Raw genomic sequence first — 12,854 nt, 5'->3', positions numbered from 1 at the left:
CTGTTCCTTTCTCTATTCTTCTGGTGTTCCCATTACACGTTAGGGTACACTTTTCATAGCTGTCTCACAGTTCTTGGATATATTACTTTTTAGGGAGGGGGGTCTTTTTTCTCTTGCTTTTCCGTTTTGGAACTATCTATTGACATATTCTCAAGCTCAGAGATTCTTTCCCAGCTGTGTCCTCTCATCTACAAATGAGCCCATTGAAGGCATTTTTCATTTCTGTTACAGTGTTTTTCATTTCTAGCCTTTCTTTTTGATTCTTTCTTAGAATTTCCATCTTGCTACTTATATTACCCATCTAGTCTTGCATAATAGCCTTATGGGAGTTCCTTTGTATATGACAAGTCTTTTATCTCTTGCTGCTTTCAAAATTTTCTTTTTATCTTAGACTTTTGATAGTTTAATTATAACGTGACTCAGTGTAGACCTCTTTATGTTCAATTTATTTGGGGTCCTGTGGGCTTATAGACTCTGGATGTCTATTTCTGTCCTCAGATTTGGGGAGTTTTTGATTATTGTTTCTTTACATAAAGCCTCTGCCCCTTTCTCTTGTGTCCTTTTGGGACTCCAGTGATATCCTGTAAATCCTGTAGGCTTTCTACACTCTTTTTTCATTCTTTTTTTCTTTTTTCTCCTCCTACTAGATAATTTTAAATCTTTCTCCTTAAGTTCACTGATTCTTTCTTCTGCTTGATTGATCACACTAATAAAAAGACTCTGGGTAGCCTGGCCAGTGGTGCTACAGTGAATAGTGTCAACCTAGAAAGCAGAAGTCCCTGTTTCAAAACCCAAGGTCACCAGCTTGAGCATGAGATCACCAGCTTGAGGGTGGGGTTGCTAGCTTGAGAGAAGGATCATCAATATGATCCCAAGTTTGCTGGCTTGAGCAAGGGGTCACTGGCTCAGCTTGAGCCCCCTGGTCAAGGCACATATGAGAAGCAATCAATGAACAACTAAAGTGAAGCAATGAGTTGATGCTTCTCCCTCTCTCTCTCTCTCTCTCTCTCTCTCTCTCTCTCTCTCTCTCCCTCCTCTAAAAAAAGACTCTGGTACTTATTCTTCTTTGGTAAGAATATGGAAATTAGGGTCACAGTTCTTTGTATACTCTGTCATTTATACAGGCATCATGGCCCATGTTATCCCAGGGAAAACGCACAGATTCTCATTACAGAGTGTGGGGTCAGCCCCTCTTCACCAGTGATTTTGTCATTTTCATAAACAGTGAGGAAAAGCAGCCCTGAGGACTCCTAGTTGGAGAATTGTACACAGACAACCTCAGGCTTCAGGCTAGGGATTGGCATGTTTTTGGATTTTCACTTAGGGAAAACTTGCACCCATCTGAGCCCTCACCTAGACTTTCTGTAGAACTCTGCCAGCCCCACCTGCCACACCTCTCTGAGCACACGGAGTGGAGAGGCAGCAAGAGAAAGTTGAAAGGTACTGGGGAGAGACATGTGTCTGTCTTACTGAGGACCCATGTGCCCATTACTTTTCTAGGTGCTGCAAACAAATTCATCTAGAACTATCAGGTTCATGTCAAGACCATCCCAGGCCTGAACACTCTTACTTTTGGAGATACCGCTCACATCATGTCAAAATACACCTACATCTCCTTTTAAGTATAATTTTGTGATAAATTTGAAATGATTTTTCTACTTCTTTTATTAAAATTATTTGACTTACAAGTGACTCACTTCATTTATAATTCTGTTATTTCTTAACAATGATCATGAAAACTCGAATTCTTTTTTTTAACTATTTTTTTAAATTTTTATTTATTTATTCATTTTAGAGAGGAGAGAGAGTTAGAATGAGAGAGAGAGAGAGAGAGAGAGAGAGAGAAAGGGAGGAGGAGCAGGAAGCATCAACTCCCATATATGCCTTGACCAGGCAAGCCCAGGGTTTTGAACCGGTGACCTCAGTGTTCTAGGTCGACGTTTTATCCACTGCGCCACCACAGGTCAGGCAGGAGTTCTTGCAAAGTGAATGTACCTAACTACAGATTATTTTAAAATATAGTATGATGCATGAACATAAAAATTCCTCCATTATTAAAGTGCCCTTTTGTAGACATGTAAATAAATACTTATTAAAATTTTTTAGGGTTCTTTGTCTTGAAGTTTTCTTTGTTTGTTTTTGTAGTTAGGAAGGCAGCATGTTTTCCAGACCTCAGACATCTTCGTCCTTGGAGAGAAACAGCCCGTAGACCTGACCACTGCACCTTCATGTCCAGGGAGTAAAACAGCCCTGCCTACTCTCTGCTAAAGGGAATAAAAGTACTTTTACCACAAATACAAACTAAGATCCATCTATAGAAGTGAAAAGTAAAGGCATTTAATTTAGCAAATCATGTTTATAGAATAATTTTTTTGGCATACTTTTAAAAATTTTTATTTAGAAAATTAAATTCAACAGGGTGACATTGATCAATAAGAGTACATAGGTTTCAGGTAAACATTTTCAAAGTCAAATCATTTTTCGTCACCTTACATTTATCCTTCTTTACACTCTCCCCTCCCTATAACCCCCATCCCTTGGTAACCACTTCACTTTTATCCATGTCCATGAGTCTCAGTTTTCTATTCCACCTATGTGTGAAATCATAGAGTTCTTTGGTTTTTCTGATTTAATTATCTCACTCAGTATAATGTTCTCAAGGTCCATCCATGTTGTTGTAAATGTCACTGTCATAATTTCTTAAGGCTGAATAACATTCCATTATATATATGTACCACATCTTCTTTATTCAATCCTTTATCAAAGGACACTTTAGTTGTTTCCATATCTTGGCCACTATGAACAATGCTGTGATGAACATGGGGCTACATGTGTCTTTATGTACCAATTTTTTTGAGTTTGGAGAGTAGATACTCAGTAGAGGGATTGCTGGGTCATATGGTAGTACTATTATTAATTTTTTGAAGAACCACCATACTTTTTTCCATAATAGTTATACTAATTTGCATTCCCAACAGGAGTGAATGAAGGTTCCTTAGAATAATTTTTTCTTTGCATGAACAAAAGGAATTCACTGGGTTACTTTCCTTGTGTGTCAGGGTGCAGGAAACATCTGAGAAGGACATGCACCTGTAATATACACACAGCTCACACATCTGTCTGAGATGGACGATGGTTCTCTGTCACAGGTTCTGTTTTCTAGGGAGTCAACTTTGATGGGAAGATTTTCATGCAGGACACTTACTGGGGAGTGCTCTTAAGTTCAACCCCTGTGTGTGGAGGTGAAGGAAGCAGGACCGGGCAGAGGGGGAACTTTAATAGCCACAGTGAGGCTCTCAGGCTGGGGTAGCCCTTTAGAGGTCTCCCTATTCAAAGCAAGGAGGACTGGGCCTTTACACTGACACTGACCAGTCATTGGATTTGGGCTGCCTGTTGGAAGACAATGTGACTTTGGGTGAGGTAACTCCTGGGCCAAGGGCAAGCCAGCAGAAGGACTAGCTGAATGTTGTCAGCCACCAAGACTCCTAACAGCTACAGGAACCAGAGCTTCAGCCCTAGGTGGTGGTGGTGGTGGTGGGGACAGCACACCCAGTACAGCATCCACAACATACTGTTAATCAATACTTTCCAAGTTTAACATGAATCACCTGGGGGACCTTTTAAAAATTTAGATGATATATCTGGAATGGGCCCCAAGATTTTGTAGGTATAATAATCTCCCAAATGAAGCCAACACCACTGGTCCATGGGTCACTGTGTGAGTAGCATGGCTCTAAATTCAGTTTGCCTCTTGCCTAGCATTACTTTGCATGAGATTCTCAAGTGAATCTGAGTGTCTGGTCATGGGCCGTATCCCATCATCACTGAGTGAAGTGTTTCTGAGCTACCAGGTTCCTCACGGCAGTCTTAACATCCTTGTTCCTCAGACCATAGAGGGTGGGGTTGGGCATGGGGATCAGAAGTCAATAGGAGAAAGACCTGAGTTTGTCTGAAAGGTCCTGGTTCATTCAGGTGAGTCCTGTGGCTGGGGCACCTTGTGGCACCGAGCACTGAAAAAATGAAGGAGAAGACAGGTATATTCAATAAGTGAGACTTCCTGGGTTGAAGCAGTGAATCAGGCAAATATTGTTTAGCTAATCCAGCATCCACACATCAGAAGTTACACTCTCATTTCTCCACTTAGTGCTTGCTGCATGAGCAGTCTCCCTTCCATGAAGAGGCAAAGCTTTGGCCTCTCCTCACTTTCCATGGAGACAAACTTCCCCTTTCTGCCTCTTCCCCTTTCCCTCTTCAGGGAGATCCTGTTCCTCTGACTTCATAACATTTGATTCCAGTCCTGGTTTTATCTCAAAATAGTGGTGGTTATTTTCTGCCTTTACAGAGAATGTGATTCCTGATGGAATCTCAAGTGTTTTGAGCAGGGTCGGTCGAAAACTTTTGATCAGGATCTCGTTATAGACCTTGTGAATTCCAAGGGGTGTCATATCTACCATTGTCCTCAGAAAGCTCCAGTAAACAGATGCTGCCCTGGGAAATGCTGGTGCTGTCAACTCTTTGGTCAGCTCCACTCATCTTTGGCAAACTTACATGTACACCAACAAACACTCATACACATGGAATAAGGAGATTTCTGACACACAAAGTTCCGCCTTGGCCAGTTCATACCCCATGGCTGGGCTGTCTGAGGCTACTCTAGGCAGTGAGGAGAAATGAGAAGGAACATTTTTAGCAATATCTGAAATTTCAGTGCTCTAAGATCCCATGCACTGGGATAGTAAAAAGTCTAGCCCAATGCTACTCAACAGTGATCAACAGATAGGCAGAATTGTTTCTCATCACCGGGGAATACGTTAATAATGAAGATTCCTGGGCCCTTCCCCAGACCTACCGAATTGGATCACTGGGCATGTGTGTGTGTTTTCAATACATATTTTTGTGTGTGTGTGTTTTTTTTTGGGGGTTTTTTTTTTTGACAGAGACAGAGAGAAAGAGAGAGAGGGACATACAGGAAGGGAGAGAGATGAGAAGCATCAATTCTTCGTGGCAGCATCTTAGTTGTTCACTGATCGCTTTCTCATATGTGCCTTGACTGGGGGGCTACATGGGGTCATGTCCCATACTCAAGCCAGCAACCCTGCACCCAAGCCAGTGACCTCGGAGTTTCGAACCTAGGTCTTCTGTGTCCCAGTCTGATGTCCTATCCACTGCACCATGCCTAGTCAGGCTTCAATCTGTGTTTTAACAAGTCCTCTAGATGATTCTAATGCAGAAGCACTGGCCTATCTAGACTTTTCCTAGGATTGCGGTACTAGTTAATCCTTTTAAGGAATCTGAGAGGAGAGAAGGTAGATTTCTGTTTGTTTGTTTGTTGTGTTTTTTATAAAAGATCTGAGCAGCTGCCTATAATTCCTCTGGTCTGGAGTTAGCTGCTCTTTCAGTCCTTGCTTGCCCCTAACCCCTGGTCCTTGACCCTTGACTGTCCATACTGCTGACTTCTGAGTCAATGGTCTCTGGGGACTTCCCCTCCTGCCAGCAGGAAACTTCCTTCACAGGAGAGTGGATGAGCCCCCAGTGACTCAGAGGTCAAGGAAGCCCTATAGATACTACAAATTCGCATTTGGGGGAAGGGTCTCCAACAATCTCCTATTATAGCACAGTTAGATTTGTATCTAGAGACAAGAGAGGAGTACCAGTCATTCAGCCCCAGTGATGGATGAGTTGGTGAGTCTCCTGCTCAGACATCTCCCCATCTCTACCTAATATTCCTTACACACACTGCGCCCAAAACTGAATTCATTTTATTCCCTAAAAATAGCAACTTGGTCAGTATTCTGTACCTTTGTTGGTGTCACCACCATCCACCCATTATCTGAGCTACAAATAATTATTCTTACTCTTTCCTGGCTTCCATATCCAACCAAATGCTAATATTGTGTTTTGTATCTACCAAATACTTCTTGAATCTCCCTGTCTTCCCCTCGATCATTTCCCCAGTTAATGTCCTTATCTTCACTTGTGGGAAGTGTTTCCCTAGCTCTTTAGTCCTTGTTCTCTTTCTCTCAATTTTCCCTCCACATTGTGCCTAGGCAGATCAAGCCAAGATGCAAAATTAATCATGTCAGACCTTTATTTAAAATTCTTAAGTATCCTCTCACCCCCTATAGGACAAAGTCCTAACTCTTCAGGATGCTCATAAAGACCAACCACAGGTCCAGCCCTGCCTTCCTCCGCATCAGTAGGACCTGCCCCTTCATGCTAGAGCACCAGTGCAGTGCTGATCACTCCCACCCCTGGGCTCTTTTGCAGTTTCTTCGGCCTGGGGGGCTTCCCCACTCCTCTTCATCAGGCACACTGCCACTCTTCCATTCCAGTGGTGTGGTGGTAAATGTTTAGCAACAGGATCTCCAGAACAGAAAAAGCCTTGATCTGGATGTATCATTTGCCGAATTCTGTGGTGTAATCTCTCCCACCATGTCCAATATCAAACTACCAACAACATCACTGAACGGAAGTTGGGAGGAGATGTGTGCAGTTGGTGAACCTGCTTCAGCAAACCGTGGGCCTCGGGTGTCTGGTGCCTGCCTCTCTCTGGGCTTTCACAGCAGTGTGAGCTTTCTTCCTGCATCTCCTACCTTGTTGGGTAACTTTCTTTTTGGTGCCTCTCTTGCCACTAGAGGGTGGACTCTGGAAGGCAGACTATTACTGCCTTTTATGCAATAATGATTTGCTGAATAAGGGAATGTACCCATTATCTGAACCTATCCCTGCTCTGGGTCATTCTGTCAGTGACTCCCATGAAGTCTCAGAGCACATGCACAGATCATAAGAAGCTGAAAGGACACTGATTTAGATGAATGTCAAGTGAAGACTGAGGAAGAACAGGGCAGTTTGCTACAGGGAACCTAATCCAACGAGTGGAAAATGTAAAGAGAAAGTATGTCTTTCACTCAGATCTTACAAAAACCACTGTATAAGCACAGACTTGGAGTGGTGGGGCTTGGCTACAGCACAGAAGGAAAGACTTGGGGGTCTGAATGGGCCATGTAATCACTGACCAGCAGGCTGCTGGACTCTGACTCTATGAATAGGATTACAGTGCTCAAAGAAGAAGGAGGGAAGGAGGGAGAGAGAGGAAAAAGGAAGGAGGGAGAGAGAGGAGAGAGAGAGAGAGAGAAGGAGGGAGGGAGAGAGGAAGCAGGAAGCAAACCTTCTCCAGTGCCTTCATCATAATTGGATCTTGGGGATGTTATCTCAGAAGAATACAAACTTTCTAAACTGAATACAACTCACTCTACAAACTTTAAATGACCTTAGGGACTAAAATGGTCCCCAAAAACAGACTAGAATTTAAATTGTCTCCTAAGAGTGCTATCCAGTCCTTTGGAGAATGTGCCTGGAGCACACAAGGCAGGTGGAGGGGTGAGGACTGGCTGGACCATTCACCTGTCACACATTCTGAACCCTTACCCCGAAGCTGCAGACCCAGTGTCCCTAGGTCTGACATGCGCCCTCTTTCCAGCCCTTAGGAAACAAATCATTGTTTGCTCACTATTTTTCTGATAAAGGTAAGCACAGGTTTTTATCATACCAAAATTTTTATTAGCACAACTACAGTTCTGCCATCACACTTGATTGTAATAGAATGGGGGTTTGTGAGGGGACATAGGAAGCCCTTTCATGTGTATGATGTTAGTTTCATGGAATTAAATAGACCCATCAAACTGCAAGAGTCTCTAAGGTCATCTGGCCTCACCCCACTTTGTGCAGAGGGGAAAGGGCTTGCCCGGGACCTCATACCTCATAGCCTTCTTCTCATGCAGTTGTCACTTCTTGATTAAAAATGGGAACTCTTTCTCCTTTTGGCTTAAGAATCCAAAGCCCAGCAATAATAAGGAGCCATGTTTCTGGAGCTGATGATGAAGGCACGAAGGGAATATTTTCCTTACATGATCCTTACATGACCTTCTGAGTTACTGCAAGTGATAGAGTATATACAACATGGACAGGTCCAATCGGACCTCCAATGTGGTAAGTTTCATTCTCCTGGGCCTCTCAGCCCACCCAAAGCTGGAGAAAATGTTCTTTGTGCTCATCTTGCTGATGTACCTGGTGATCCTGCTGGGCAATGGGGTCCTCATCCTGGTGACCATCCTTGACTCCCGCCTGCACACACCCATGTACTTCTTCCTGGGGAACCTCTCCTTCCTGGACATCTGCTACACAACCTCCTCAGTACCCCTCATTCTTGACAGCTTCCTGACCCCCAGGAAAACCATCTCTTTCTCAGCCTGTGCTGTGCAGATGTTCCTCTCTTTTGCCATGGGAGCCACAGAGTGTGTGCTCCTGGGTATGATGGCATTTGATCGCTACGTGGCCATCTGCAACCCCCTTAGATACCCTGTGGTCATGAGTAGGGCTACCTATGTGCCCATGGCTGTTGGGTCCTGGGCAGCTGGTATTACCAACTCAGTAGTTCAGACATCCCAGGCCATGAGGCTGCCCTTCTGTGGGAATAACGTTATCAACCACTTCACCTGTGAGATCCTGGCTGTCCTAAAATTGGCCTGTGCTGACATCTCCATCAATGTGATCAGCATGGTTGTGGCCAACACGATCTTCCTGGGCATCCCAGTCCTGTTCATTTTTGTCTCCTATGTGTTCATCATTGCTACCATCCTGAGGATCCCCTCAGCTGAGGGCAGAAAAAAGGCCTTCTCCACCTGCTCTGCCCACCTCACAGTCGTGGTCGTCTTCTATGGGACCATCCTCTTCATGTATGGGAAACCCAAATCCAAGGACCCACTGGGAGCAGACAAGCAGGACCTTTCAGACAAGCTCATCTCCCTCTTCTATGGTGTTGTGACCCCCATGCTCAACCCCATCATCTACAGCCTCAGGAACAAGGATGTAAAGGCTGCTGTGAGGTACTTGTTACACAAGAAACACCTAACTAAGTGACTGTCACAGATCCCCAGACTATCAGAATGCAAGACCTCAGAACTCTTCATTGCGCCTATGAGAAAATGGTAGCCAGAGAGGTCCTTGCACCACCGGAGGAAAGCACCTTTTCATTTCTGGCACTGCTGATTAGTTTGTTGGCTCTACACAAAACTGCACTGTGTCCTATCATAGTTATAATCTGCTGCCCAAATCTTAAATCTTTTGACACCAGAACCTGATGAATATCTATAAACAGTTACAGATGTGTTCAAAAGAAACAAACAAAAATGTAAGTGGTGGCGGGGGTAGGGGCATGTTAGAGTATATTGTCCTTCCTTGTATAGAACTGCTGCTTTCTGCCTCTCTAGTCTCACCCCAAAGACCTTTGTTCTATATGGTACAGGGATCAACTGGAAAATGTCACCTGCCTTGACATATAACAGTGATCAGTAGCGCCATGGCAGGAATGCCACTCATATATTAGCACTAGAAATAGCAGAACTTACCTTGAGCAGAGGCTTTCTTTTGACCTAATGAAATCTAGTCATTCATCACATGCTCCTCTTTATCGCCACTGCAGCGAAGCTCAGAGGCAGAGGTGCCACCTCACTGCGGCAGTTAGTAGAGTGCTGCATGACTGAGTGCCAGCAGCTCCCAAACTTTCATTCATGCAACCAACATGGCACGTGGATGGCTATTATACACACCCAGCACACACTCCGTGAACATGCCCACACTGTGATGAACCCCAAAAAGATTGTGGGGAAGCAAAGGCAAAAGTCATTTTCAATTCCATAACTAATAGAAGGCCAGTGGTAACAGTTACTCCCCACCAGTAGTGGCACAGGTAAGCCTGGCCATGGGACCAGTGCTGCTCTCAAAGCTCTAAGTCAATGGCTTTCTCCTCACTCAAGGAGCATATTGAAATAGTATGCATTGACTGTATTACAAAGATTATTTTTAACCCACTTAAATTTATATTTGTAAAGGTCAGTTATTATCAAACTTTGGTCTTTTACCATTATTGGTATATAGTGGGTTGCTCTCTCTTTTCTTTTCCTCCCTCTTCCTTCCTTATCCCCATGTCAAATCAGCTTCCTCCCTTTACTGGCTAATACTTGCCTCCAAAGTTATGTTCATTTTCTGTTGCCTTATAAACTATATATTTAGAACCTATTTGAATTGAAAAAAAATGGATATTTGAAATCCATATTACCTACTAATATAATTGTATTATCTACAATATTAGAAAAAAAATCTTTATATTGAAAATGGCATCTCTTTTAAGAATGGTGTACACACACACACGTGCACATATGTATGTCTGTGTGAAGTTTTATAATTGAAATGGGAAAAAAATAATAACAACACATTGATTTGTGGCTACCCAATTTAAGCCTTCTCCCACAACTTACTAACATAACTCAGTTATTTCCTGCATATAGACTTTTATTCCAATTAGTCATTTCTCATATTTTGACTTCCTGCTATGAAAAGAATATATGAATAAACCAAGATCTCTAGCATCATGTCTGACAAACTAGTATCCAAGAATGCTTTCAAATATTTCCTCTCTTTAGAGGCACTGGCACCACACTGCAAATTAATCACTGTTATAACTGAGAAAAAGATTTTAAATTGTCTCCCCTGTTTTTATTAACCCCAGTACATTTGTGTAACCTTTGGCTAAGTAATCTGAGGAAGTTTTAATCTAGGTCTGATTAGTCAAAGATTACAATAAAACCATTGTTATCAGCACATCAGTTTTAGCTGTTGGAATAAAATGTCTCTGATGGGAGGCCATTATCTTCATCCCTTTTTCTTCACCCGCTAACTCCAACTTCCTTCCAATTATATAAACATTGTTATAGAAAGGCCAACAGTCAGACTTCATCCTTCACTCTGGAGTTGTTAACAGTCTTGTCTGTTACAATCCAGACATACCCTCTCTTGGGTACTACATCACTGTCTGTGTGTGTGATGCCCTGTTCCTCTGTCCCATGGAGTTCACATCACAGTCATAGAGTCATCCAGCTTTTCCCTTGGTCTGCACGCTCAGAAATCTCTCTTCTTCTACTACTTCTTCTGAATTTATCACGTATACTGTAAAGTTTTAGAAACACAGACTTGAAAGAGCATCCAAGCTCCTTATACTTTTCTTGAGGTAACCAAAACACTCAGTTTCTAATATCACTGGAGATCAGTTGTTGCTCAATACAGCCTCCATCTCTTTGTACTGCCTTTGCTGCATCCCATACATTTTGGTGTATTGTGGGGTTTTTTGTTTTGCTTTGCTTTAGGTTTGTCTTGATGTATTTTCTAATTTCCTTTTTGAATTCTTCTTTGACCCAATGGGTATTCATGAGTATGTTGTTTAACTTTCACATATTTGTAAATTTTCCAGTTTTCCTTCTGCTATTGATTCCTAGTTTCATTCCATTGTGATCAGGAAAACTACTTGGTATGAATTCATTGGTACTTAAATTATTAAGACTTGCCTTATAACCTAACATATTTATTCTGGAGAAAGTTCTCTGTGTGCTTAAAAAGAATGTATGTTCTGCTGCTTTTATTTTATAAAAGTTATCAGGGCCATGACTCTGGGAAGTTCCTAGGAGGATAGATGCTTCTTAGTGATTGAGACAGAATATTATTATCAGTCAGGTCAGATGGAGGCTTGATGTCAGACTTAATTTGATTAAAGAAAATAAATAGCTTTTTTCCGCCCGCTCCCCCCTCCCCCCGAGCGCCGCTCTGGCTGCACCGTGCTCGCTCCGAGCTCCGGGCTCCCACTAAGCCAGCGCCGCCGTCGTCTCCTTCCAGTTGCAATCATGATCATCTACCGGGACCTCATCTGCCATGATGAGATATTCTCCAATATCTACAAGATCTGGGAGATCGCAGACAGGCTGTGCCTGGAAGTAGAGGGGAAGATGGTCAGTAGGACAGAGGGTAACATTGATGACTCACTCACTTATTGGTGGAAATGCCTCCGCTGAAGGCCCCGATGGCGACGGTACCGAAAGCACAGTAATCATGGGTGTTGATATTGTCATGAACCATCATTTGCAGGAAAACAGCTTCACAAAAGAAACCTACAGGAAGTACATCAAGGGCCCTGGCCCATTGGCTCAGCGGTAGAGCGTCAGCCTGGCGTACGGGGGACCCGGGTTCGATTCCCGGCCAGGGCACATAGGAGAAGCGCCCATTTGCTTCTACACCCCGCCCCCCTCCTTCCTCTCTGTCTCTCTCTTCCCCTCCCGCAGCCAAGGCTCCACTGGAGCAAAGATGGCCCGGGCGCTGGGGATGGCTTCTTGGCCTCTGCCCCAGGCGCTGGAGTGGTTCTGGTCGTGGCAGAGCGACCCCCCGGAGGGGCAGAGCATCGCCCCTGGTGGGCGTATCCCGGTCGGGCGGTTTCCAGCTTCAGAAAAATACAAAAAAAAAAAAAAAAAAAAGTACATCAAGGATTACAGGAAATCAATCAAAGGAAAACTTGAAGAACAGAGACCAGAAAGAGTAAAGCCTTTTATGATAGGGGCTGCAGAACAAATCAAGCACATCCTTGCCAATTTCAAAAACTACCAGTTCTTTATTGGTGAAAACATGAATCCAGATGGCATGGTTGCCCTACTGGACTACCGTGAGGATGGTGTGACCCCATATATGATTTTCTTTAAGGATGGTTTAGAAATGGAAAAATGTTAACAAATTTGGCAATTTGGATCTATCACCTGTCATCGTAACTGGCTGCTGCTTTTCATCACACCAGGACTAGGACAAATGGGACTGATGTTATCTTGAGCTCTTCATTATTTTGACCTCGATTGATTTGGAGCGGAGGCATTGTTTTTAAGAAAAAACATGTCATGTAGGTTGTCTAAAAATAAAATGCATTTAAACTCGTTTGAAAAAAAAGAAAGAAAATAAATACATGAATGAATATTTTTTGTACA

The 12,854-nt window shown here is 43.2% G+C and overlaps 1 protein-coding gene and 1 pseudogene across 1 annotated transcript; both read left to right on the top strand.

Moving 5' to 3' along the window:
- Positions 1-7,904: 7,904 nt before the first annotated feature.
- LOC136392966 (olfactory receptor 13C7-like) lies at positions 7,905-8,919 on the top strand. Its single transcript, XM_066365654.1, has one exon. It carries the CDS (start codon positions 7,960-7,962, stop codon positions 8,917-8,919), a length of 960 nt encoding a protein of 319 aa, XP_066221751.1. The 5' UTR covers positions 7,905-7,959.
- Positions 8,920-11,613: 2,694 nt separating this feature from the next.
- On the top strand, positions 11,614-12,804 carry LOC136392965 (translationally-controlled tumor protein-like; annotated as a pseudogene).
- Positions 12,805-12,854: the final 50 nt, after the last annotated feature.

The sequence above is a fragment of the Saccopteryx leptura genome, chromosome 2 (assembly GCF_036850995.1).
Source record: "Saccopteryx leptura isolate mSacLep1 chromosome 2, mSacLep1_pri_phased_curated, whole genome shotgun sequence".
Taxonomy (NCBI): domain Eukaryota; kingdom Metazoa; phylum Chordata; class Mammalia; order Chiroptera; family Emballonuridae; genus Saccopteryx; species Saccopteryx leptura.
The sequence above is the reverse complement of the archived record's forward strand: the minus strand, read 5'-3'. Positions and strand labels throughout refer to the sequence as shown.